The sequence below is a fragment of the Pyrus communis genome, chromosome 7 (assembly GCF_041283825.1).
Source record: "Pyrus communis isolate YQ-2024b chromosome 7, ASM4128382v1, whole genome shotgun sequence".
Classification (NCBI taxonomy): Eukaryota; Viridiplantae; Streptophyta; class Magnoliopsida; order Rosales; family Rosaceae; genus Pyrus; species Pyrus communis.
The window spans coordinates 8494107-8519481 of NC_142571.1; the positions used below are offsets into that span (position 1 = coordinate 8494107).

The following is a 25375-nucleotide window of genomic DNA, read 5'->3' on the forward strand; positions in this document are numbered from 1 at the left end:
AACAAAAATTGTTGTCACATGAGGGTAAAGAAGTCCTAATTGAAGCCATTCCTGTTTATCCAATGAAAATTTTTAAATTCCCTGCTCAGTTCTGCGAGGAATTAAATTCTCTGATTGCTGGTTTATGGTGGGTGCACAATAATGAAAATAAGAATATTCATTGGGTTAGCTGGGATGTTCTTGGGTTATCGAAACAAGAGGGTGGGTTCGGGTTTAGAAATTTACAAGAGTTCAATATGGCTTTGTTGACAAAACAGTGCTGGAGAATGTTGATGGAGCCTGATTCTTTGTGGGCCAGAGTTATGAAAGCAAGATACTTCCCACATTCCTCATTTCTTAAGGCTAGAAAGGGATGTAGAGCCTCCTGGGTGTGGGCAAGCTTACTCGAAGGACGGTAGATTCTTATGAGAGCTGCTAATTGGCAGGTAATGAATGGTATGAACATCAGAATTTGGGTGGATCATTGGGCTCCTTCTTTGCCAAATGGGCATCCTAATCCTTTGGAGCCTGCTAATATAAATTGGAATCAAAATGTTGCCTCTATAATTCGGTCATCCTCCAATGAATAAGATCTCCAACCCCTTAGTTCTTGTGTGTCTCAGTCAGAGATGGATCAGATAAAAGAAATACAAATTGGAGACCCTTCCTGTGATGATAGATTCATTTGGCCATCGGAGAAGAGAGGCATGTATACGATTAAATCTGGCTATCATTGGATACATAACAGAGAGGCTCCTTTGCGGCATAGGAGATCATCTTTACTTGCATCTATCAACAAACATGTTTGGACAAGTATTTGGAAGCTGGAAGCCCCGCCAAAGATCAGACTGTTTATGTGGTGCATCCTCCACATAGCTCTTGCAACCAGGTTAGATCTTTCTAAAAGACATGTTAATATTTCTCCAATTTCCCCTATATGCAATAAGGAAGATGAATTGGTGGAGCATATGCTTTTGTTGTGCCCATGGGTCGAACCGGTCTGGTTTGGAGGCCAACTGAATTACAAGGTGAATCGATTTGAAATTGATACGTTGAAAATTGGTTATTTTCTTTAATTAAGGCTGATATGGGGAACAAACAAGAAAAAACTCGAATATTATCACAAGTGGCTTTTACTTGTTGGAATATATGGAAAGAGAGATGAAATGCTATTTTCAATCAGAAAATTGTGTCACCTTTGCAGGTAATTCATAAGATTAATTGTGCCCATGCTGCTTTCAAGGCAGTCACGTACATTCAAATGGGGTTCCTCAAATAATATCGGTTTGGTCTCCACCTAAGTTTGCATGGTACAAGGTAAATGTTGATTCCAGTTGGAGTTCGACGACGAAAAAGGGCCATGTTGCCGCCGTGATTAGGGACTCCAATGGAAGGTTTATTGCTGCCAGGAAACAAAGTGTTACGACATCTGGAGTGTAAGAGGATGAGGACAAGGCCCTGTTAGAGGGGTGCAAGCCTGCTAATTATTTGGAGTTAGGGAAGGTTATAATTGAATCGAATTCTAAGGAAGTTGTCTCAAGCTTATCTAATTCCATTTATCAGGGTAGATGGGAGATGGTTCCAGTGCTTTGCAAAGCAATGAATATGAAGGGATCCTTCCAACAGTGTCTTTGGTCTTGGGTTCCTCGATCCGCCAATAGGGCGGTGGACATACTAGCTTCTGTGAAGAATTTGGAGATGAGCAATTATACTTGGGTCGAAAGACCCCCATCTTTGATTGTATATATTCTAAAAAATGATGGTCTACCGTGCCCACACTAAGCTGAGTCATTATTGGAGTGATTTAGGGTGACATATTTGTTATTACTTGTGTCGGTCTTTAACCCTATTTCACTCGGTTGTTTGTAGCACAATTGGTTTTTTAGCTTGGTTAGTCCTCTGTGTGGGCTTTCTTGTTGTACTCTAACTTTGCCTTGGTGTATTTCCAGTTTTCCAAAAATAAAAAATAAAAAATAAAAAATTTATACATAAAACTGTATTTTGAAAAGCACGAAACACATGTCAAATTGTAATGGACACGAAAAAGTTAAAAACAATAGCAAAGTATTAATTTTCTTTTCTGTGAAATGATGCCAACTCATTCTCTCAAACTTTTAGATAATTCTTATCGTGTTTTATCTATTTGCATTGTGTCCATTCTATACCTAATTTTTTTGGATTAGAAAAGACATTGGAAGATCAATTGAATCCAAAACATTGGAAGAGTCATTTAGTACTATGGTATAGTAGTTTCCTTTTTATTTGTAAATTAGAAGTCTTAGGTTCGATTCTCGTCAAAGACGAATTTGACCCACAGTATTACTAATCTATTGTGAGACTAAACTCATCTCTCCCTTTTAGTGCAGATATTATCGTTTGTTTAAAATAAAAAAAAATAAAAAAAAAAACATTAGAATAACTCAGTTACATCTTTAACTTACCAAATTCCTTATCAAAAAAAGGAAAAATTTTTACTTTCCAAACTCCCACTTTAACCACAGTTAAAACCCTACACCTAATCATGGTTTAAACTGTTGGTAAAAATGCTAACAACTAGAAGCCTAAAACCTAGAGCTATTAAACTCATACCATTGGTAGAGCCAACAGGATCAGGATCCTCTCCTGAACAAATGGTGAGGATCCTCTTGACTAGGCCCATTGGATCGTTCAAATTTTTTCCAATGACTACAATTATTATAACTTTTAGAGGGACCCCATGTTTGTAACCGTTGGATAAAATTTGAATGGCCCGATGGGCCTAGTCAAGAGGATCCTCACCATTTGCTTAGGAGAGGATCCTGATCCGAGCTAACAGGCAATAAGGTCTATCTCCTATGACACAAAGATCATGATCAACTCTACATTCTCTTCCCAATGGGCTCGTTTGGAAGTGTTTTTAAAATAACTGAAAACGTTTTCAATCAATTTAAAAACACTTCCAAACTAGCTTTATGCATTTCCCCGCTGGCTCACTTGAAACCAAATTCAGCTAAAACAGAATTCCAGGTTCACCCGAGGCCAAATTCTCCCCAAACGCCACAAGCACCATTTCCAAATGCTTGTTGCTGATCTCAAAACTCTCTCTATTGAACTTGCCGTGCCACACTTTTTCAACAAGTTGAGATGCTTTTCATTAAGTTCGGAGGTTATAAACTCTCCAACCCACAAACCATCGTTGCCTTGGAAGTGTGTGGCCGAACTTAGTTTCTTGTAGTGAACTCTGACATTCATCAACATATAGAGTTTACAACAAAGGACTTCGCAACTATATTATTCAGTGCATTGATTAATTTGTAAAAGCTCTCATTTATCCTAATTACAAAAAATATAATCAGTACAGGCTACAGGACATTAAAAAAATGGAAGTGTCTTTCAACAGTTTGGATGTCATTTATGATCATATCCTTTATTTCCACCATTATTATCTACCGGATGGAGAGAAAATATGTTATCCCACAAACTCAAAACATGGCAATCGTCTATTAGAAGAGTAATCCACGTTTTGAGTTCGTAGCAAAAATTTATTGAATAATTGTGACATCCCATCCCGAAACTATCAAAACGTGCATGTGAAATGACTACTTTACCCCTAGTTCGTTTTCGTTATGTTTATTGGGTGTTTTGTGTGGTGTTGGCATGTGTTGGGCCACACACACACTCTCACTCTCACTGTCTCTCTGTCCCTTTCCCTGTCTCTCTCCCGTGAACCCCGTTCCTTCCTCTTCCTTCAAATGCGTATGGACACACACACAAATCGAGGGAACCAAGATCACTGTCGAGCTCGTGAGGTTGAGGGGAGTGCAGCTATACCATTTTCAGGTAAGGTTATCACTGTTTTCACGTTGATTTCACAAGGTCCGATTTAGGGTACTATTCATGCAAACATATTTTCTCACGTTTTAAGGAAAATGGAACTCGTAGGTAGCTTGGTGTGGTCCCAAGGAGTCTTGGAGTAGTTCGTTTGAAGAATTTGGACGTCGGGATCGCCTTATTCGAAGTTGGCCGGATTTGGAGTTTGGGGACAGGTAAGATCTCGTAGTTTTTGACTCTTAAAAGTTGTATGGTTGTGTTATCCTAGTTTTAGGCGTCATTTTGGTGCAAGAATCACGAGAAATGCTTAAAAAACGAGAGAGAAATCGAAGTTAGAAGTTTTTCCAGTTTTCCGGCGCCGGCGACGGCACCGGAGGTTCGCCGGAGAAGGAGACGGAATATTCCGTCAAGTCTGACGGAATATTCCTGACGCCGTTAACGGAATCTGTCAAAACTGACGGAATATTCCTTACAGCGTCAGTTGATGCCGTAAGCGTGCCAGGCACGTGCCTGCGCGTGGCCGGCGCGTGTGGCCGTGCCTTGGCCAGCGCGTGGGGGCGCGTGCGGCGGTGGAAATTTTTTCTAAAAATATGGGTGTGATCCTGAGGTTGTGTAGAGCACGTTGGTATATTCTTTTGTCCAATTTGAGCAATGTATGAGGAGTTATTACGAGAAATTGGTTATGTGCTTTAAAATTTACGTTTTTATAGTTGTTTCGCATATAGGTGATACGTATCCCGAGGACGAGCGTGGTCACTCGAGGCAGGGGGGCTACGACCCTTCCACATACCAGTGAGTGGGCTTTTGGTTTTCCGTATATACCTATATACTATATTTTTCCCAGAAATTGATTAAATGGTTATCCGTTATATGTCATGCATTACATTATCGTTATTCATGCATCGTTGGTTGCATTAGTAGTTGCATATATCTATACATATGCATATTGGGTGCTGTGGACGCACAGGTAAGTGCCAGGTAAGTGTTATCCATATTTACATTCAGTAGTGGTTTGAGATGCTTGAGAGCTCATAACCTGCACCCCCGGTGTTAGTGCTCCCGCCCAGAGTAGGGCACAGTCCTTCACGTGATGTTCACCTCCCGCACCACACGCTCAGCTTGGATCCAAGTTAGGTGCACAGTCCTGTCGTACAGACCACTTTAGGTGGTTCCTACTCGTAGGTGACCCGCGATTATTCGCACAGCCTTCACGTGATCGTAGCACTAGAGCGTATATATGTATTACACCCAGGCCTGTCGTACAGACCACTTTAGGTGGTTCCGACTCATGGGCAGGTTCAGTTATTGAGTTTGAGAGTTGAGCTCTATATGCAGCCGTACAGGTCACGTTAGGTGACTCCGGCTGCCAGATTATATGTTATTGTTATGATTTATACCTGAGCACTTACATTTCATTAAGAGATTTTGACATGGCATATTTTTGAGCATGATTGGCATATCTATATACATATGTATATATGTTTATTTTCTGGGAAGTATACATGTTTTACGGCGAGGGGTTAGAACGTATTTTACTAAATGGTTTTCGAAAAGCTTTGTTTTTGCCCACTCACGCTTTTGTTTTGCGCCCCTCCAGGTTCTAGTTGCTTAGCAGGTTCGGTGGTTTCCCAGAGGGCTTTCCCGGCATTTCTGACAGACACTCACCAGCGTAGGGTCACCTTCGGGTGTACTATTGTCGAAACATTTTTCTTTGGACTGCTGTAGACTTAATGCTCTGAACTTAGCGTCTCACTTACGCTAGCACATGTTTTTAGTACCTTGTATGCTAGTTTTTAATTATTCGTACTTTTTATATTACTTTTTCATTAGCTTCCGCACGTGCACATGGTTACGTCACCTTCGTGTGATGGCCAGCACGCCCTGATCTTGGTCGGGGTGTGTCAATAATGATGCGTAAAATTTTGTTGTAATCTCTCATAAAATAAAATAATGAATAATCAACAGAAGTAACAGCACACCAAGTTGGACCTTTTCCAACGTTGAAATGAAAAATGAAAGTAGATCAAGTTGGTATTATTCATCCACAATTAAATAATGAATAATCAAGAATAATATTGCATGGGGTATCCCTCTCGTCGCTTACCACTAGTGGCCATCACTTCCCTAAGCAAAAGAGACATATTTCCTAGGGGTGGGTTTAAAAACCGCCAAACCTTAAATCGAATTAAACCGCAATAAAAAAAAAATCGTAAAAAACTATGTTGACCAAAAAAGTCAAAGCCGAAACAAAAATCGAAGCGAACCGTCTGAACCAATTCTAGTTTTGGTTTGGAAATATTAAGAACCAGAAAAACCGAACCAAACTGCTTTTAATATAAATTATTGTTTTATTATTATTTTTATATCAATAAGACATTTCCAAGAAGGCCATGCGCATAAATCTAATATTTTTCTTCACTTTTCTCCCCCTTCTTTGTCGTTTTATCACTTCTCTCCTCCTACTTTATTTTTCTTCATTCTTTTCCTGTTAATTATGCATTATGTACACTTTAATTTTAGTTTAAGATGAACAGTTTGGTCTTGATCTGAGTCTTTCTATTTTTTTATTTATATTTATATCTACACTTTCTATCTTCTGGTCTCAAATATTGTAGATCTAGTAGTGGGAACTCAAATTTGCTTGAATTTGCAGTTGAAATATGTGTTTGGTATTGGAAGTATAATCAAATCGTAAACCGGCATCAACCGAACTGAAATCGGCATAACTCCTCACTTTGGTCCATGAGATTTAAAATTGATAGAACTGGTCCCTTGAGTTTGTTCACCATCAATCATTATGGTCTTTTCCGCGAAAAATATTCCTTGAATTACAATAAAATAACAAAAATACCCTCAAACTTTGTCAAATCATTTTAGCCCATTGCTTATTAAATTAATGGTCTTTTTGTCATTTGGTCCTTGTTAAATAGAGATTTTTCACGGAATGACCAAAATGGTTGATGGTGAACATTCAGGGACTACTTCTATTGATTTCAAATCTTAGAACCAAATTGAAGAGTTATGCCAATTTCAGAAACCGTTTTGATTAAAATGCCAAAAATAATAATAAATGATTAGATTTGTTTTAAGTGTTGAGAAAGATTTCAAAAACAATAGAAATAGGTGTAAGACTAATCTTATTTTTTCAAATCAGGATAGGCCTTAAACCACTCTGGTCCTTCTTGGCCTCCGCCAATGGTCTCGAAGTCAAAGAAGCCAACGTCAAATTTTGAGCACCATATCAAAGACAGCATCTCGTGCGGAACAACGATGCAGCTGCCGAACGACGACGTCAGCAGCAGTCCCGGCCCACAGTAGCAACTAGAGAAGAAAGAACCTGTGACTTATTGTCTCACTCTCACGACGCAGGAAACAGAATTCAAAAAAGAGAGAGAAAGCTACAGTGAAGAAATATAATTGGATTGGTGTCAACGTGGAGAGGAAACAGAAGCGACAGCTCTCCTATTTAAACTCATATGGCCTTTATAACTTAGGGCATCATCAATTAAAATTGGGCCAATGACGAAATGATATGGTGGCGGCATATCGGATTCAAGCAGTCCAAAACAAAAGAGTGTAGCCGAGTTTGACAGCGTCAAACTATGATGGATTTCTAACATCTCAATTTAGTGGATGCGAACCATTTTAAATTTTGTGGATACGAACCACGTCGAATTAATGTACCAAATTTCCGTTAATTCTTAAATTTCCAAAATGAAAAAAAGCAAGATCATCCTAAATAGAATCCCTGACTCACTTGAAACAAAATTCAACTCAAACAGAATCCTTCGTTCACCCAAAGACAAAATTCTCAACAAACACCACAAACACCATTTCCAAATGCTTTTTGCTGAAGTTGCCGTGCCACACTTTTTCAACAAGTTGAGATGCTTTTCATTAAGTTTAGAGGTTATAAAGAAAACTCCCCAACCCACAAACCATCGTTGCCTTGGAAGTATACGGGCAACGACCGAACTTATTTTTTTGTAGTGAATTGATTAATTCGTAAAAGCTCTCACTTATCCTAATTACAAAAATATAATCAGTACAGGACATTAAAAAATGGAAGTGTCTTTCAACAGTTTGGATGTCATGTATGGTCATATCCTTTATTTCCACAATTCTTATCAACCAGATGAGAGATTCTCTTATCTCACAAACTCATAACGTAGCAATCGTCTATTAGAAGTGATGTGGGCACTACAATAAGTATGGTCCCTATATTAAATATGGGTTTTCGTGGCTTCTCATCTATCAAAGCCATGCTTTGATCTGTTAGGTTGCAATGTAACTATAATATGTTATTAATTGTCGATCCTACCAATGTAAGGTAACCTCCTATTTAAAAGGCTTCATATGAAAAGGTTAAGTAGCCAATTAGTGAATTAAAGTTAATCTAAGAAGAGAGTGATTTTCTCCTTTCATAAATCAAGCGTTAAGCTTGATCGTGTCGAGTGAATCCACGATTAGCAAAGTGAGTGATTTCGTTGCCCCTGGTTGAATGATTCCTAGGTATCTATCCTCTGTCTCTTCAAGACTCCCTCGGCTTTCCTACGTCAAGAAGGGTAATGTACGTTTTGAACTCGTGGCAAATATCTATTAGGCAATGGCGTCACTGAAAGTAAAATTTGGTTGTTTGAAAGAATAAAATTGAATAATCAACAAAAGTAATAGCACACTAAGTTGGATCTTTTCGAACATTGAATTGAAAAATGAAAACAAACCAAGTTGGTATTATTCGTCCACGATTAAATAATGAATAATCAAAAAAAATATTGCATGGGGTCCCCCCTCATCACTTACCTCTAGCAGCCTACTTCCCTAATAACCCCAGGCAAATTGCTCCAATATAATCAGTACAAGACATTTAAATATATGAAAGTGTCTTTCAACCATTTGGATGTCATGTATAGCCATATTCTTTATTTTCACCATTCTTATCAATCGGATGGTAAGAGAGTATCTTATCTCACAAACTCATAACGTGGTAATTGTTTATTAGAAGGGTAATGTAAATTTTGAAATCGTGGCAAATATCTATTGACTAATGACGCCATTAAAATTAAAAATTGTTTGTCTAATAAAATCTCTGATAAAATAAAATAATCAATAATCAATAAAGGTACATAACAGCACACCAAGTTAAACTTTTTCCAACGTTGAAATGAAAAATGAAAGTAGACTAAGTTAGTATTATTCATCAACTTTTAAATAGTGAATAATAATAAAAAATATTGCATGGGTCCCCCTTTCGTCACTTACCACTGGTGGCTGACACTTCCCTCAGCAAAAGATATATTTCCACTTGCTTGACCAAAACAAGCATTGACTTGGTTGTTCATCCATCAATAATAGGTCCACATCTCAGCCTAAAAATACAATGACGTCAAAGGAGAGGGGAAATTGAGAAGGAAACTCTAGAGAGTATAGAGAAAGAAAAGGAGAAAAGGAAGAGGGAAAATGAGGAGAAAGTTTGATTTGTGCCAGCAACACAATAGGTACACCATATGTTATTATACAAATGGTGAAAATTTTATTTTTATATTATTAATTTTTAACACAAGAATTTTACTAATTCTATAGAGACACGTGTACCATCTCGTGTTCGAGACACATTGAAAAATTTCTTCAAAATGAGAGGAAATTTCGAAGAATAAAGAAAAGAAGAAGGGAAAAGAAGAAAAGCAGAAAAGAATGGAAAAGGAGAGGCCGCTTCGAAGAGTAGAGGAATAGCATAAAAAGGGAAAAAAAAATACAAAAGGAAAGCCGCCTTCAAAAATTATGTTTACTAACTTTTACCCATTTTCTTATTATGTATGGCAAAGAGCACAATGCTCCCAACTTCCCTTGTTTCTTACATTGTAAATTATATTTCGTATAATGAGAAACCAGTATTACTACTTTGAGGATGTAGAAACAATTTGCCGAACCTTGTAACTATACAATATCATATAACTGCACAACAATTTGATTAACCATCTTAAGTTTAACCATACATGTATCCAAATTTAGGTTTTTTCAAACTTTCCTTATGAAAGTAACTAAACATTACAAGTGCCACATTATTATCTATCAAGTTTTAATTTTTGTCTCATAACCACATCATCTTTAGGACAATCAATCTTGCAGTTGAATATATAACCCTTTGAGATGGTGGTATTGGAAGCACTAGTTGGTGGGTTGATTGGTAGAAATGGTTCCAACAATTCAAGGACGAGAAATGAGTATGGAGCAACGATCAAAGTGTGTTGTATTTTATTACAAAAGATCTTTGTGCAATTTTCTCACTTTATATATTTTGTATATATGTGCAAAATATGTTCCAACAAGATCTTCAACATGTAGCTCAAATATTAACAAAAGAAAATTGTATAAAAACTCTACCTTGTGCGCAATATGGTTTGGCTGACGAAAACAAGCCTACCAAGTATTCGACGAAATGCCTCAGTAAACAAACTGAATTTTTTTTTTTTTTTTTTTTTTTTTTGCGCGCTTCCAGCTCTGTTTGTATCTAAAAAAACTTGAACATTCAACACTGAGATCCCCAAAATTCAAATACTGGATCTACCACTATCAGCAAGCGATTTCTTTTGGTCCAGTCTATAACTGCACAACACTTTGATCAACCACCTCAAATTCAACCATACATGTACTCAGATTCAGGTTCTTACAAACTCTCCCTAAAAGTGCCACAATATTATGCGGCTCTATCAAGTTTTAATTTTGCCTCATAACCACATCCTCTTTAGGACAACTAATCCTGCAATTGAATATTAAACCTTCGAGTTGGTGGGTTGTTTGGTAGAAATGGCTCCAACATTTCAAGGATCGGAAATGAGTATGGTGCAATGTGCTGCATTTTATCACAAAAAAAATTTGGTGCAATCAAGTGCTTTTTATCACAAAGGGTGAGCAACGATAAATATAAATTGTAATTTATAAAATCACATTAAAACAAGAAGCATCTTTTTGAGTCGATGCATGGGAACAACCCATTTTATAATTGATTGTAAATTTCCTGGAAGTATATAGGAATGACCCTATTAAATATTTCATCGGCACAGAGACGTTTGCATTAAAATGGTTTATTACACATGAAAGGTTTGATTTATTTTTTATTTCGTTTGCAAATTATTTGGTACGAGTCAAAGTTTATCAAGAAAATTATTAAAGTGATTGGAGACAAATTAAGTCGCACACCATTGAGTGTTGAAACAAAATTGATTGGAATCTAATTTCAAGTCGAACACATCAATTTGTGGTTACAAGATGGATCAAGTGATGTTGGTATACTTTTTGTGTATGGCATGCCTGGAGTAGGGAAGACAACCATTGCAAAACATGTTTACAATTCAAATTTTAGAAGCTTTGAAGGAAGTAGTTTCATTGAAAATATCAAAGAAAGAGCAAATCGACCAAATGGCTTAGTTCAAATACAAATGCAACTTCTTTCTGATATTTTGATCGGTAGAAAAGTGAAAATACAGACTGTTAGTGAGGGAATAATTAAGATTGAAAAGGCCATAAGCTCTAGAAAAGTTCTACTTGTCCTTGATGATGTGGACCATATGGACCAATTAGATGCAACACTAAAAATGAAAGATCGGTTTTATCCCGGAAGTAAGATACTTATAACAACTAGGCGTGAAAGATTGCTAAGAGCACATCAAGTTACAAAGGCGTACAAAGTTGAAACTTTGAATTACAATGAATAACTAGAGCTTTTCAGTTGGCATGCATTTGGCCAGGACCGTCCCATACAAAATTACATGGAGCATTCAAAAATGGTAGTGCAACATAGCGGCGGACTTCCATTAGCTCTAAAAGTTTTAGGTTCTTCTTTATCAGGGGAAAGTATAGATGTATGGGAAAGTGCATTGGAGAAGCTAAAAGTTATCCCTAATGGTGAAATCATGAATAAACTAAGAATAAGTTATGACAATTTACAAGATGACCATGACCAGAAATTATTCCTCCACATTGCTTGTTTCCTAATAGGAAGGGACAAAAAAACTACATTGTTAGAATACTCGATGGATGTGATTTCTGTACAATTGTTGGCATTCAAAATCTCATTGATAGATGCTTGGAGACAATTGATGGATACAACAACGTGCAAATGCATGACATGATCCATGACATGGGAAGAGAAATTGTTCGCCATGAATCAGAAGAGTCTGCAAAACGTAGTAGATTATGGCGCCATAAGGATTCTTTCGAAGTACTGAGGGAAAAGAATGTAAGAAGCATGCCTTTTATGTCTATATATGTATTTCTCCTTGTGAAAATTATCCATAATAATGTTTTAACTTTTTCTTTTCTTTTCTGTTAGGGTACACAAACAATTCAAGGTCTTGCCCTGGATATGTGTATGCATCTTGCAAACAAACCAATAAACACAAATGAGACCGTCTTGGAAACCAATGCATTTGAAAGGATGCGCAATTTACAACTACTCCATCTTAGTCATGTACGACTTGATGGATGTTATGCAAATTTCCCTACAAGATTAAGATGGTTGTGTTGGCTTCAATTTCCATTCGATTCTATACCTGTTGATCTTCCTTTGGAGTGTCTAATTATTCTTGAAATGCAACATAGTAGCTTAAGACAAGTCTGGAAAGGAACAAAAGTATGTTACTCTACACATTTCAATTCATTTTCCTTATTTTGTTAGTTGTTTATTTGTTGACTAACTCCATGTGTTAAAATGAACTCATATGTTTTCTTTAATTCGATGACTAATTTCTTATGTTAGATACTTATTTCATTGTTTTTTTTCTTTTTCTTTTTTCCTTTGTTTCCACAGTTTCTTCCATCGTTGAAGATCCTTGATGTCAGCCATTCCCATTCCCTCACTGAAATCATGGACTTCGCACTTTGCCCTAGTCTAGAAGAATTGATTCTTGTTGATTGCACCAGCCTGATTGATGTTCATGAGTCCATTGGAAACCTGGAGAGACTCGTGTACTTGAATACGAAGGATTGCAAGAATCTTAGGATGCTTCCGAAGAACATGGGCATGCTTAAATCACTTGAAAAACTCATTTTATCTGGCTGCTCAAATCTTGAAGAGTTTCCAGTGGAGATGATGAAGAAGATGGTGTCTCTGAAAGTTCTTGAAATAGATGGAATTCTAATAAGTGAATTGTGGCCAGAAAGAAGTTCAACTATCTTGAGTTCTTTTCCATGCTCTTTACTAGAGTTAAGTCTCAAGGGGTGCAATCTTTCTGATGATGCCTTTTGTAAGGATTTAAGTAGTCTATCCTCGTTGCGAAAACTAAAGTTAGGTGAGAATCCAATTTGCAGTCTGCCAGGTTTCATCAAAGGTTTGAGGAGGCTCGATAAACTCTCTTTCAAGGGTTGTAATAGACTCAAATCGCTTGTGGGGTTGCCGAAAGTACACCAAACGATGAGCGTAGCCGGATGCATATCATTAAGAAAAGTAACAACTCTTTCCCCTGAGCCATGGTCTGCAACGTACACCGTGGATGACAACTGGAATCTAGTTGAGTGGCAGTACAATTACAAGTTAGAGCCTATTGATAGAGTTGATGTGGAAACGATCAAACTTTTGGGCTTGTGCAACTTGGAATCCATGCCTGCAATTCGAATGAATAGCATACTATTCTCACATCCAAAAGTGAGTCCTGTCCAGGTGCGCCTCTCTCTCTCTCTCTCATATCATGTATATAATGGGAAATAAATGACTTAGTAATGTTGTGATGATCATGGAAAATGCATAGGGACTGTATGAATATGGTATATTCAGCACATTTTTGGTTGGGAATGAGGTTCCAGGCCGGTTCAGCTATAAAAGTACCAAGTCCTCCATATCTTTTAGTGTCCCTTTACTCCCTTCTAGTCATAGAATCCGAGGCTTGAACATCTTTGCTACCTATGCAAACGAGGAGAATTCTAATAATGATGATGATTGGCATATGGTTTCAAATATAATCAAAGTGAGTAACAAGAGCAAGGGTCTGAAGTGGATCTATTGCCCATTATTCAATGGTATCCCAGGTGACGGTGAAGATATGATATGGTTGAGCCATTGGAAGATGGAGAACGAAACAATATTACAATGTGGAGATCAAGTGGTGGTTTCAGTAATGACTGGACCAAATAAGTTGTTTCGGATAAAGGAGTTTGGTGTCGAGCTTATGCAAGAGCACCAGAATAATATGATGATAAGTACCCAACACAACACCAAATCAGATCCTAATTATCCATTTGTCATCGGGGGAGATTTGTCCATGTGTGAGCATATACCAAGAATATACTGCCTTGGTTTCGATGGCAAAATTGTTGAAGAGAGATGGTTTAATCGCCTCATCATGGACACTGATGAAGAAGACACAGGTATGTCGTATTGTTGTATTGCAATGAATTATACTCCATCCAAACACTTCCAAGTCCGTCTGTATTCAATTAAAAAACATAAATATTATGTTATTTGTATGTTTTTCAAACAGAGAAGGGCAAGAGGATGAACCTGATTACACAATTGCAAGGACGAGGGCTGCCAGTAACAACTGTGGCCTCAGAGGCTGGAAGGTGCTCCTCACAGCTGCCGGCTTATTTTTCACGCTTGCTCTAGTAGTTCGGTCCTCTATCTCCCAGAAAAAGAAGCGACAATAGTCCACAAGCCATCCATGAGTTTGTAATTTTATTCGATACAGACATCTTTGGGTTCCCTCCTTGTTTTCAAGATGTTTTCTGCCTTCAAAATATCGAAGTTTCAAATGTGTTCAACATCATCAAATATTGCATAAATATAGCATAAAATACATCCAACATTAGCGATACTTAAGAATTTTTCTTCCCTGCCACTGATTGCATACAATCCTGTACTAGAGAAGATAAACAGATGGTTGTATACTAGCAGTAAATAATTGAAAAAAAAATGATTCGAAACATACAAGGGAAGGACGTATCTTTAGCAATACCAGGCAAGAATCAATTCATCGAATTGGGGGAAAATATTTCTGTAAATGTCAAATTTACAGATATTAATTGTCATTTACAACAAAATCATACATCTTAAAGACTCGGCTCCCATTGAAAAATTGTGTAAATTACATAAATATCAGTGCAACAGATATTATATTGAATAATATATCAAATAAATTTACAGCAGACAATTTCTTAACCTGAGATTCAAGGACTATACAGCTGATTGAGCCTTGCATCGCTACTACACTACGGAAGCTGGTTTCTGCTTCTTCAACCCGAACAAATTATTGAGGTCAGAAAGCATAGTAGAAATGACCATGGTCTCTGGAGCCATGAAATTTACTATCTTCTCATAAACATTATACCTGCAAAAGCATAATGCAATAAGCCTTAAACAATCTAGCCTAGTTTGCTCAACATATGCTCCATGATATTCCAAAACAAAATCACAGCAGTTTCACATAGGGAACCGAAGAATCTATTGATACCTTATCATGCGACTATTAGAAACAATTTTCTTCTTCTTAGCATGCAACTTTTTCAAGGAATAAAATGATGTCTTAGCGGATAATCAAATAGTGAAAAATCAGAATCAATAAACAATAGAAGTTCAGGATCAATTAGGTTGTGATTGTCAGCAGGAATAACTGCTGGCTTGTTCCATTTTTAATGTTACAAAAACATAAAAACTTGAAGAATAGAAGTTCGGGATTGATTAGGTTCCAAGCCTACTATAAGCAGAGACAATAAAATGTCATTGACTTCCATAGCTGCAGATGCAGATTGTTTGAATAATGTCATGGCTCAGACTTAGTTACTTAAATTTGGGACTAGCGTGACCTCAATGAGAACTAAGCACATACTTCACTACAATTCAGCAGACCCAAAGCTGATGTGAGAAGATTTACATTAACAATTGAGTCGGTCCAAGCTCAACCTCGATGCTTTGTGTTTTGGGATAAGCTTAGGCAAGGCTGAGCTCAATCCATTCTTCTTGATTAACACTCTTACACTCTTAATGATAACTTAGTACCAACTTAATCTGACTAATTATAGTAACTGTTGTAGTGGAACTTTTGAAATTTGGGGAACCCTCACAATCATATGAAATCGAGGAAACTTGAAGCATTTCCTTAAAGTTTGATTTGATAAAATTAAACTCTATCTCAGCTAATAGTACAGTTATAAGCTAAACACACTTTATGAGAATTTAAACGGTTATTAAAAACTTCAAACACAAAATGTAATACACAAAGCATATCTACAAATCTTTCACATATCGACAATTCTTATCGTGCAGAAAATGATAGATTATGCACAACAATGGAAAGCCAAATTGTATTACAAAATAACTATAATGGTTTGATAAATGTAGTTTGCACACACCATCCATTGCTTGAACAAAGGACGGGTTCTTCTCAAGTAAAGCCTGTAGTTTGTACACACTAACTAGGTCAGAATACGTTGCATTGACAGCCTCATGTGAATCACAAAATAAAGACCTAATTGGCTCGTGCAGACAACCTCTCAGGTAAGAACGTAAATCTTAACATGTCAAAAATCTAAAAAAAAAAGGGGAAATGCAAAAGTGACATGTGGTAATCCATGATTCCATGTGAACTTGAGAATGCTTTTTGAAGCAAGAATCTGAACTCAAGAGCTTTGTCCCACAGAGCCTTCAGAAAAATGAAAACAAAAGGGATAGAAAATGTGTAAGAATAAACATCGATCAGACAATAATTCACTACATAAATAAATTTTTTTCAACTTTAAGGATTGGCAAAAAAAGAAGCTTTAAACAAGGAGCAATAATTTGATGTTGAAAAACAAAACCTATTTCACGGATATTACAAGAGTTATTATTTTGAACAACGTACCTTTTGGTTCTTCACCGCTTGACCCTTAAGAAGATCTTTCTTTAAAAAACAAAATCAACTTCATATGTAAGCCTATATAACTCCATTTAAAAAACAAAATCACTAGTATTCAACTCCTATAGCTACACTCGCGTACTATTTACATTATTCAATGACTTGTGTAACCTAACATCAAATTTCGTCACCAACCTCCGACTGCTATGCATATTTAGCCCCTGCAAATACGACTGCTATGCATATTATTCTATGTCTTCATTCTAATGAAGTATCACAAGTTTATAATTAAAAAAAAAAGGATTGTGAACAGTAGTCTCTTACTGCTCCTGATGACGAAGACTCATGTATTCTTTCTTGAGTTCTTCCATCTCGGCATCTTTATTATCATTTTGCCCATCACCATTTTCCTCTTCCCCAACTTCTTCTCCATCTTCTTCTTCATTTTCTGATTCTTCTTCCTCCTCCTCGCCGTCGTGCTCATCATCAAAGTCATCCTCTTCCTGCTCCATCTACATCACAAATCATCAATTAACAACAAAATCACCACAACAAACTGAATAATTACCGAAACCCAATAACAGAATTTACAAATCAAACTAACATTCAACTCACTGCCACTGTCAAGAACCTTCATCTCCATTGTGACGTATGAGCCCCGACAAATTCAAACACCCAAATATTATAGAATTTAATTCCACAAGGATTTAAGCTTTGATACAACTTCATTTCAAATATCCAAACCAATTTACGAATCCTAAACCTTTTGAAGCTGCAAGGAGAAAAAAGACGACGAGAGTTGAGAGAGGCACAAGGGAGTCTGAGAAGAAGCCGTAGAGTTTGGGTTTTGGGGCCGTTTCTTAAACCCAAACCCGTCTTCTAAAACAAGTCCCAAAATCTGTCGATTATTTTCCCCTTCCTAGACCAAAAAACTTTGGGCCCTTAAATAAGCCTCATGGGCCAGTTAGATCGACCGAGTAAACTTAGTCTTTCTATTCTTATTCAGAACCCACCCCAGATAAGATTGAGCCAAGTCCGTCTCATTTAATTAGTACTTTGTTGCGCATTCTACGAGAACGACTTATTTACTACAATCTAGTGTCATTTCTTTTTATTTGTAAATGATAGATTTTAGGTTCAACTCATGTAAATGACTAATTCAATACTAAATTATGATGTTTGGCTCATTGTGCGGCTAGCTCGAACGTCATACCTATTAAAGAAATGATAAAGACTTGCCTAAAATAGGAGTGACAGATTGTCGGATGTATCCCAAGCCAATTTTATAACAGTTTCCCTCCAATCTCTCAACTAGGGCTAGATGTCTTTTATTTGTGGATTTGGAATACAATTGACCTAGTACGCTTGTTTCATATTAATCTTTCTTGCATTCAACACACAACATCATAGTTTTCATAAAGTGAGCACCACATATAGGGGTTGTAGACATGCTTGAAATAATTTGAATTAAGCTCAGCTTTTTAGTGAAATGAGTAGAGCTAAAAAATTTGAATTAAGCTCAGCTTTGATGAGATAGCTCATATCTTTCACTAGAATTCTTTATATAGGACTGACTGGGCTCCTATTTTAAATTACAGGTCAATCCCCAATTTTATGCATTTAATTGGATCACCCTTAGCTAGTATTATATCCTTTTGGACTGTATAGACTGTCTGTTTTCAAGGCATGAAATGAAAAAAAATTTGCCTTTTGGTTTTTGCCTCCTAAATTATCTGAGCAATTGATTACAATAATGTGTGTAGTACATAGTATTTTTAAGCCCGAGGACTAAATTATTAATGTATACAAATTTTCTTATAATAAAACTTTCTACATGTTTTCTCACTCTTCTTAGTTTATGATTGAATTTTATACTCCTTTCATTCATTAATTTATGAAATGGATTGTTTTTCTTTTGTGGTTTCAGTAGTTAGGTCTTCAGTGACTGCACAATTTCATGGTTTTTTTCCTATCTCAGAAGTAATTGATAGAGTTGGATGTGATTCGGGCAAGTTTGCAAATATCCATTTTGTTTTGATTCGGGCACCTTCTACCAGACTGTATGGAACATAAAAAAATTATTTGATTTCGCTGTTATGTATTTATTTTTTTATTTTTTATGGCAGTATCATTTTCTCAATGAAATAGAAATTACTTAAATAAATAAACTACGCAAGCAATGAATCTTCAATGAGAACTCCATATTTTCTCGGGTTGGACAAAACCAGCAGGTGTTTCTTCACAAAATTTACATGCCCATCTCGTAGATGGACATAAAGAACATCAATTGTGTCTCTCTTACTTTTTTTGGTTTAACTATAAGTTATGATTTTTGATACCGTAATGAGTTTTTTCGCATAATGCATATGAAGACCCTTGACTCTTTTGGTTCTGTGTTTGAAGCCAGAAAAACTCATATGTTGCTTTTGCAGTTTGATTAGTAGTTGTTAATTAGAATTGGCTAATTCTTTTACTAAGAAATTGTTTTTACTCACTCTATGGGTTCTTCTTCATATAAGTACATAGAAATTGCATCATCAGACTAATTAGAATTAGTCAGCTTATGGGTGTGTCAACGTGTTTAAGTAGTAGTACTTAAAACTCAAAATATGCTGGAGTATTTCTATCATTAATTTGTATCGAACTCGGTATTGCATTAGAGTTGAACATGAGAGCTTTGTGGAAAGGAATAAAACTAGAGCATACCATTTTATGTATGTTTGATTACATTGCTTATAATTAGTAATAATTACGTTTTATTCACATTGTAGCGCTCATGGAGTCCCCTGCTCAAACATGTGTCAAGCCGAATAACAATGGACTGCAGATATCAAACAATGTGGCTCACAAAATTAAGCAGGAGATTTAGGATGGTCAGTGTGCGGATACACCCCATTTAATTTTCAAATTAATTTAGTAATTGTTTGTGAATGAATTCAATTAGAACTCACATTTGTGATTTTTTTTAATTCATTGGATTATTAAACCGTGTCATTATAACATAATCTCAGCTATCATTATAACATAATCTCAGCTAATGTGACATCAATATATTTGCCCAATTTTAGGAATGGGAAGTGATTCTGGTGAACGAAGCTCCGGAGTTCAAGTTTGTACTTCTGATTCTCATAGGCTAGATGGATGGAGATAATCAGCAGGAACTTATTCACTGTGATACAAGGTATACTTGGAATCAAAATCTATTTTGTTATGCATTGGAAAGTGTTTCTGTTTTATGGGGCCACAACTTACCTTACAGATAACGCAGTGGTCCATCTAATAATATCATGTGTTGTGATTGTTTTTATTTCAATCAGTTTAACTGCCCTTTTTAACCATTGAATAAGCTATGCTCAATTGAATGTATATAAAAGCCAAGCTACTTATCTTATCGACCTCATTCACTCATGTATCCCTTTATTCATTCATGACAGTTGGTTCCTGCTGCAATGCGTTGGCTTATTATCTAGTGGTCTTCTAAAACAAGTCCCAAAATCTATCGATTATTTTCCCCTTCCTAGACCAAAAAACTTTAGGGCCTTAAATAAGCTTCATGAGTCAGTTAGGCCAATATTAGATTGAGCCAAGCCCATCTCATTTGATTAGTACTTTGTTGCGCATTTCACGAGAGCGATTTATCTACTAAAATCTAGTGACATTTCTCTTTATTTGTAAATGATAGATTTTAGGTTCGACTCATGTAAATGACTAACTCAATACTAAATTATGATGTTTGGCTCATTACGGCTAGCCCGAACTCCATACCTATTAAAGAAATGATAAAAGACTTGCCTAAAACAGGGATGACAGATTATCGAATGTCTCCCAAGCTAATTTTATAACAATTTCCCTCTAATCTCTTAACTATATATGGCTAGATGTCTTTTATTTGTGGATTTGGAATACAATTGGCCTAGCACGCTTGTTTCGTACTATTCTTTCTTGCATTCAACACAAAACATCATAATTTTCACAAAGTGAGCACCGCATATAGGGGTTATAGACATGCTCGAAATAATTTGAATTAAGCTCAGCTTTTTAGTGAAATGAGTTGAGCTAAAAAAAATGCTAGACTCATTAAAAAAAAAAAAAGTGTCAATATGGAGTTTTGGTTTTTCAGCTCATATCTTTCATGAGATAGCTCGACTTGTTCGTTAAAGCTTGTCTCATAAATATACTCTCTCTCTCTCTCTCTCTCTCTCTTACCAATCCAGAAATACCCCTCTTTGAAAAAAATTTAAATAATTAGATGAGCTCATGTTGTGAGTTGCCTTATTATCTAAAATGCGAAGAAGAAATTTTTGGAACAGGCGATCAATCAAGCGAGCAATAGGTAGGAGTAGAAACAAGCAATGCGTAGCAGTGGAGTACGACGAGAGGAATTGTTATTCTGGTCGATCAATTGGTATGCCTAACCGATCGATCGGTTTGGCTCTTTTTTGTTTTTTGTTCCGCGTTTTCAAAGCCTATTTAGAGTAGGTTGTGGGTTTTATTGGGATTCCTTTCTTGTAACTAAAGCCATTACGTATAATTAGGGCTTCAGGGTTTTATTCTTTGCATGAGAGACATAAGAATTACAAGGGAATCACTTTGAGAGATTGTGAGGGGTGTAGGATACCAAAAACTAAGGGTTGCAAAAGCATAGGGGGGTTCTTTTAACTAAAGAGGCTTTTCATACTAGTAAGATATCTTGGGTAACACCTGTTGTACTTTTATGCGCAAATGGAAGCGAATTTTAACAAAGTACCAATATCAACGTCGTAGGTGAAAACTAAAACAAACAATCTCAAACTAACACAAGAGATTTACGTGGTTCGGCATAAAGCCTACATCCATGAGCGAAGCATGGCAAGGAATTTCACTAAATAAACGGAGATTACAAAAGAGTGTTTAAACTCTCACAACCCGAATCTCACAAATTACAAACCTTAAACCAAACGAGTAGAGAACCCAAACCAACGGAGAAGATTCTCCCAAATTGTTCTCTAACTCACAAACTCGCAAATTGACTCTCACCAAATTGTTCTCTAACAATTCAAACTCAACCAATGCATTTTCTAAAAGAGTCTTAATTATCTTCATTTTCTTTTTGCTCAAGGTTTCACGAGTTTTATTATTTTGTTAATATTTAGCTGATAAAAAGTTGCTCTGTAAATTATGGGAGTTTTAACGAAAAACTTCCGGTAATATTCACTTTTAACAAAAAACCACATTTTTACTTTCCTTTGATACTATTCACTACACATTTATTTGTCATTCTTCATTAAAACTAAAGTTTTTTTAGACTTTTCGTTAGTTTTCCTGTAAATTTAAAGAGTGACTGTTCATTTTTCTGTAATACAAGCTCTTTTATAGAGTTTGTTGGAGATGTGTTTTTTTTTTAAATCTGACTATTTAAAATAGAATTTTGTTATTTTACTGCATCTCCTGAAAAATGCTCTTAGTAACTTAAAGTGAATTTGGCTTAAGTAGCTTGGTCTTTTTTAGAGGGGTGTTTTAATATATAATCAATCAACTATAAGAAATGTTGGAAAAAAAAAAAAAAAAAACCTACTTATCCATGTCACCAACTCGAAGAATTTAAATTTTCATTTCTTTTTTTCTGTTTTGCCCTTATTTACAAAATTAATTTCCTAATTTTATGCATTCTTTTACTCTTATAATTTGAATCAAAAGATATTCAAATAAAATCCATCATCTAATTTAACAAAATCTATTGTTTGGAAAGAAAAAAAATTAAATAAATATACAAATAAAAATATCCATAAAAAATTAAAAATACTTTATCAATAGGAACATTTTTAAACAGTAAAAATATCCCTCAAATAGTCAATAAAATTATAAAACACATATGCTTTGATCAATGTTGTTACGCTCATGTCTAAAAGAAACAACCAATGAAACTAAATAACAATTCAATATTAAATGATTTTGGTTCATATAAACATGCTAAAATTTCAATTTCACTATGCAGTGATTTGCTTTTGTCTATTGATTTTTTATTTATTTATTCAATCGTATAACTCAAAATAATAGGATGAGTATTAAAGGAAAAATAGAATGTGAAAAATAACTTATCTTTAAAAAAATTAAAAAAAATAACAAATAATAATAATAATAATAATAAACCTTAAAATTTCATGTAGTTTGCATTGCTATTTGCCTTAGGTGCACCAAATTTGCTTTTGTTTCAATCATGACGCTGTCGTTTACAATTTGGTTGTGTATTGGAGATGATTTGACTCACATCTCATTATTCTTGGTTGAGTAACAATTTTCTTAGTTCGCATGAGTCTTCACTTTCAACTCAAATCTCATACTGAAACTCAAATTGGGTCTGCATTCCTGCTTTTCAATCAAACACCCCATTGTTTTTTTTTTCTCCCAAGTCACGGGGACAAACACATAAAATTCCAGCCACTTACAATTATAGTTTTAAAAAATTCTCTCTTTTATATATCTAGATAATTGATGTTTGCTTTTTTTGTTTTTTAGTTGTAGTTTTGGTTTAATTTGTCATTTTTGTGGTGATTAAGAATCCAGAGCTTATGAGGTTTGATTATTTTCTATTTTTAACTTATCCTTGGGTAAGCACTTTTGATGAAATTATGTTTTTGCTCCGCTTTTCTGTATTTTTAGGCAATTGAAGTTGAATATGGAGAAGGTTTTGACATATTTAGACCTGTTGGACCCTCAAGTTTGATGTGGTAATTAATTTATTGAGTTAAATGTTTATTAGTCAAATTGTGTTTTATGTTCTGTTGGATATAATTTACTGATTATACTTTATGCTGCCATGACATACTATTGTTAATTTTTACTTCGAGTAGGATTTTTTGTACGATAAAGTAAAAGAAGGTTTTCTTAAACGAAAAACAATATGCCAAGAAACCTGATGATTTAATTGCGTAATATTGAGTTTTTTTCGGTGAGGGATTTCGAGTTTTCCGCCAAGTCTCTATCTTATTTTTAGTTGTTGAGTTGCAGGTAATACTTTATGGTCAATGTGATCCTATATCTATTTAATTAATTGTATTCTTAGATCATGTAGGAAGACTAACAAGTAGCAATGTTACTGCTTTTTAAAAAACATAATAACTTAACATGTCAAAATGCTATTAAAAAAACAAAAACAAAAAAGCAAAAGCAAAAGTGACTTGTGGTAATCTATTTGAACTTGAGAATGCTTTCTGAAGCAAGAATCTGAACTCAAAAGATTTAAACAAGGTGTAGCATAAGAAATTAAGAATAAATATCGATCAGACAATAATTCACTATCTAAATCTTTCTTTTAATCTGGAATTGAAGAGTTGCATATGCATATATAACTCGATTTTGTGTTTTCATAATAACTTAAATAAATACTGAATAGTAGCCTCGAGATAAGATGAAAATGGCACTAGTATTCCCAATTTATATACCTACACTTGCGGACTATTACATTATTCAATGACTTTTGTAACCTAATATCAAATTTTGGTCACCAACCTCCAACGGCTATGCATATTATCTCCTATATTCACATTATTTAGTTATATGTTCCAATTAAGCATCAAGAGTTTATAATTAAAAAAAAAGGGACTGTGAACAGAAGTCTCTTACTGCTCCTGATGACGAACATTCATGTAGTCTTTTTTCCCATCACCATTTTCCTCTTCCCCCTCTTCTTCTCCATCCTCATTTTCTGATTCTTCCTCCTCCCCCTCGCCGTCCTGCTCATCATCAAAGTCACCTTCTTCCTCCATCCACATTACAAATCATCAATTAACAACAAAATCACCAAAAGAAAACCGAATAATTACCGAAACCCAATAACAGAATTTACAAATCAAACATTCAGCTCATCGCTGTCGAAATAGCCATCGTCTCGAGCTCACTGTCATTGTCACGGGCCTTCCTCTCCATTGTGACGTCTAAGCCCCTACAAATTCAAACACCTAAATATTTACAAATCAAACATTCAGCCAAAAAACATTTGGGCCTTAAATGGGCTTCATGGGCCAGTTAGAGGTATATTTGATTGAGCCACACTAGTCTCATTTGATTAGCACTTCATTGCACATTTAACGAAAGCAACTTATTTACTACTATATTCTAGTGATATTTTTTCTCATTTAGAAGTGATAGGTATTACGTTCGATTCATGTAAATGGCTAATTCAATACTAAAAATTATGATGTTTGGCTAATTGTGCGGCTAGCCCAAACCCCACACTTCTTAAATAAATGATAAAAACTTACTTAAAATAGGGGTAACAGATTGCTTGATGTATCCCACGTCAATTTTATAACAATTTCCTTCCAATCTCTCCCGAACTCCTTCAATCCCTCAACCATGGCTAGATGTCTTTTGTTTGTGGATTTGGAATGCAATTGACCTAGCACGCTTGTTTTATGCTAGTCTTTCTTGCATTCAACACAGAACACCATAATATTCATAAGGTGAGCACCATATGTAGGGATTGTGAATATGCTCGAAATAATTCGAATTAAGCTCTATTTTTAAGTGAAATGAGTTGAGCTTAAAAGAAATACTAGACCAGTTTTAAAAAAATGAGTCGATATGGAGCTTTGGTATGTTCAACTCATAAAGCTAGTGAACAACTCATATCTTTTATGAGATAGCTCGACTTGGTCGTTAAAACTTGGTTCGTAAGTGTACTTTATCTCTATTACCAATCCAGAAATACTTGTCTTTGGAAAAGATTCAAATAATTAGATACGCTCATGTTGTGAGTTGCCTCACCATCTAAAGTATGC

At 35.6% G+C, this 25375-nt stretch overlaps 3 protein-coding genes and 1 long non-coding RNA gene across 13 annotated transcripts in view; 2 read left to right on the forward strand and 2 right to left on the reverse strand.

Moving 5' to 3' along the window:
- The window catches only part of LOC137735367 (uncharacterized), a 45989-nt gene that overhangs the window by 17062 nt on the left and 3552 nt on the right, over positions 1–25375 (reverse strand). The window lies entirely within an intron of this gene.
- On the forward strand, positions 11822–14430 carry LOC148695648 (disease resistance protein RPS4-like). The gene is made up of 5 exons (XM_088697356.1): positions 11822–12028; positions 12122–12421; positions 12599–13447; positions 13536–14212; positions 14265–14430. Exons 1-5 carry the CDS (start codon positions 11909–11911, stop codon positions 14428–14430), a joined length of 2112 nt encoding a protein of 703 aa, XP_088553482.1. The 5' UTR covers positions 11822–11908.
- LOC148695649 (uncharacterized) lies at positions 13852–17518 on the reverse strand. 10 transcript variants are annotated; one of them, XR_015964816.1, is made up of 6 exons: positions 17221–17518; positions 16941–17128; positions 16132–16421; positions 14943–15110; positions 14285–14508; positions 13852–14210 (listed from the first exon to the last, which is right to left on the reverse strand). XR_015964816.1 is itself a non-coding variant. In XM_088697959.1 (4 exons), the coding sequence occupies exons 1-3, from the start codon at positions 17257–17259 to the stop codon at positions 14987–14989; spliced, it is 351 nt and encodes a 116-aa protein (XP_088554085.1). In that variant the 5' UTR covers positions 17260–17518; the 3' UTR covers positions 14712–14777; positions 14943–14986. The 10 variants fall into 10 exon arrangements, 3 of the variants coding, with proteins under 3 accessions (XP_088554085.1, XP_088554087.1, XP_088554084.1); XR_015964814.1 differs by having other exon boundaries at positions 14285–14512; XR_015964815.1 differs by lacking the exons at positions 13852–14210; positions 14285–14508 and adding an exon at positions 14712–14777 and having other exon boundaries at positions 17221–17274; positions 17379–17518.
- LOC148695650 (uncharacterized) lies at positions 19304–19954 on the forward strand. The gene is made up of 2 exons (XR_015964092.1): positions 19304–19489; positions 19685–19954. It is a non-coding gene; the product is annotated as an uncharacterized LOC148695650 (long non-coding RNA).

Coding starts and splice junctions, on each gene's coding strand:
- LOC148695648 (XM_088697356.1), top strand. CDS start 11,909: ATGCATGACATGATCCATGACATGGGAAGAGAAATTGTTCGCCATGAA. Junction 12,029..12,121: donor AAGTACTGAGGGAAAAGAAT/GTAAGAAGCATG, acceptor CTTTTCTGTTAG/GGTACACAAACAATTCAAGG. Junction 12,422..12,598: donor AAGTCTGGAAAGGAACAAAA/GTATGTTACTCT, acceptor TTGTTTCCACAG/TTTCTTCCATCGTTGAAGAT.
- LOC148695649 (XM_088697958.1), bottom strand. CDS start 17,259: ATGGAGATGAAGGTTCTTGACAGTGGCAGTGAGTTGAAT. Junction 17,129..17,220: donor ACAGTGGCAGTGAGTTGAAT/GTTAGTTTGATT, acceptor TTTGTGATGTAG/ATGGAGCAGGAAGAGGATGA. Junction 16,422..16,940: donor AGTCTTCGTCATCAGGAGCA/GTAAGAGACTAC, acceptor ATTTTTCTGAAG/GCTCTGTGGGACAAAGCTCT.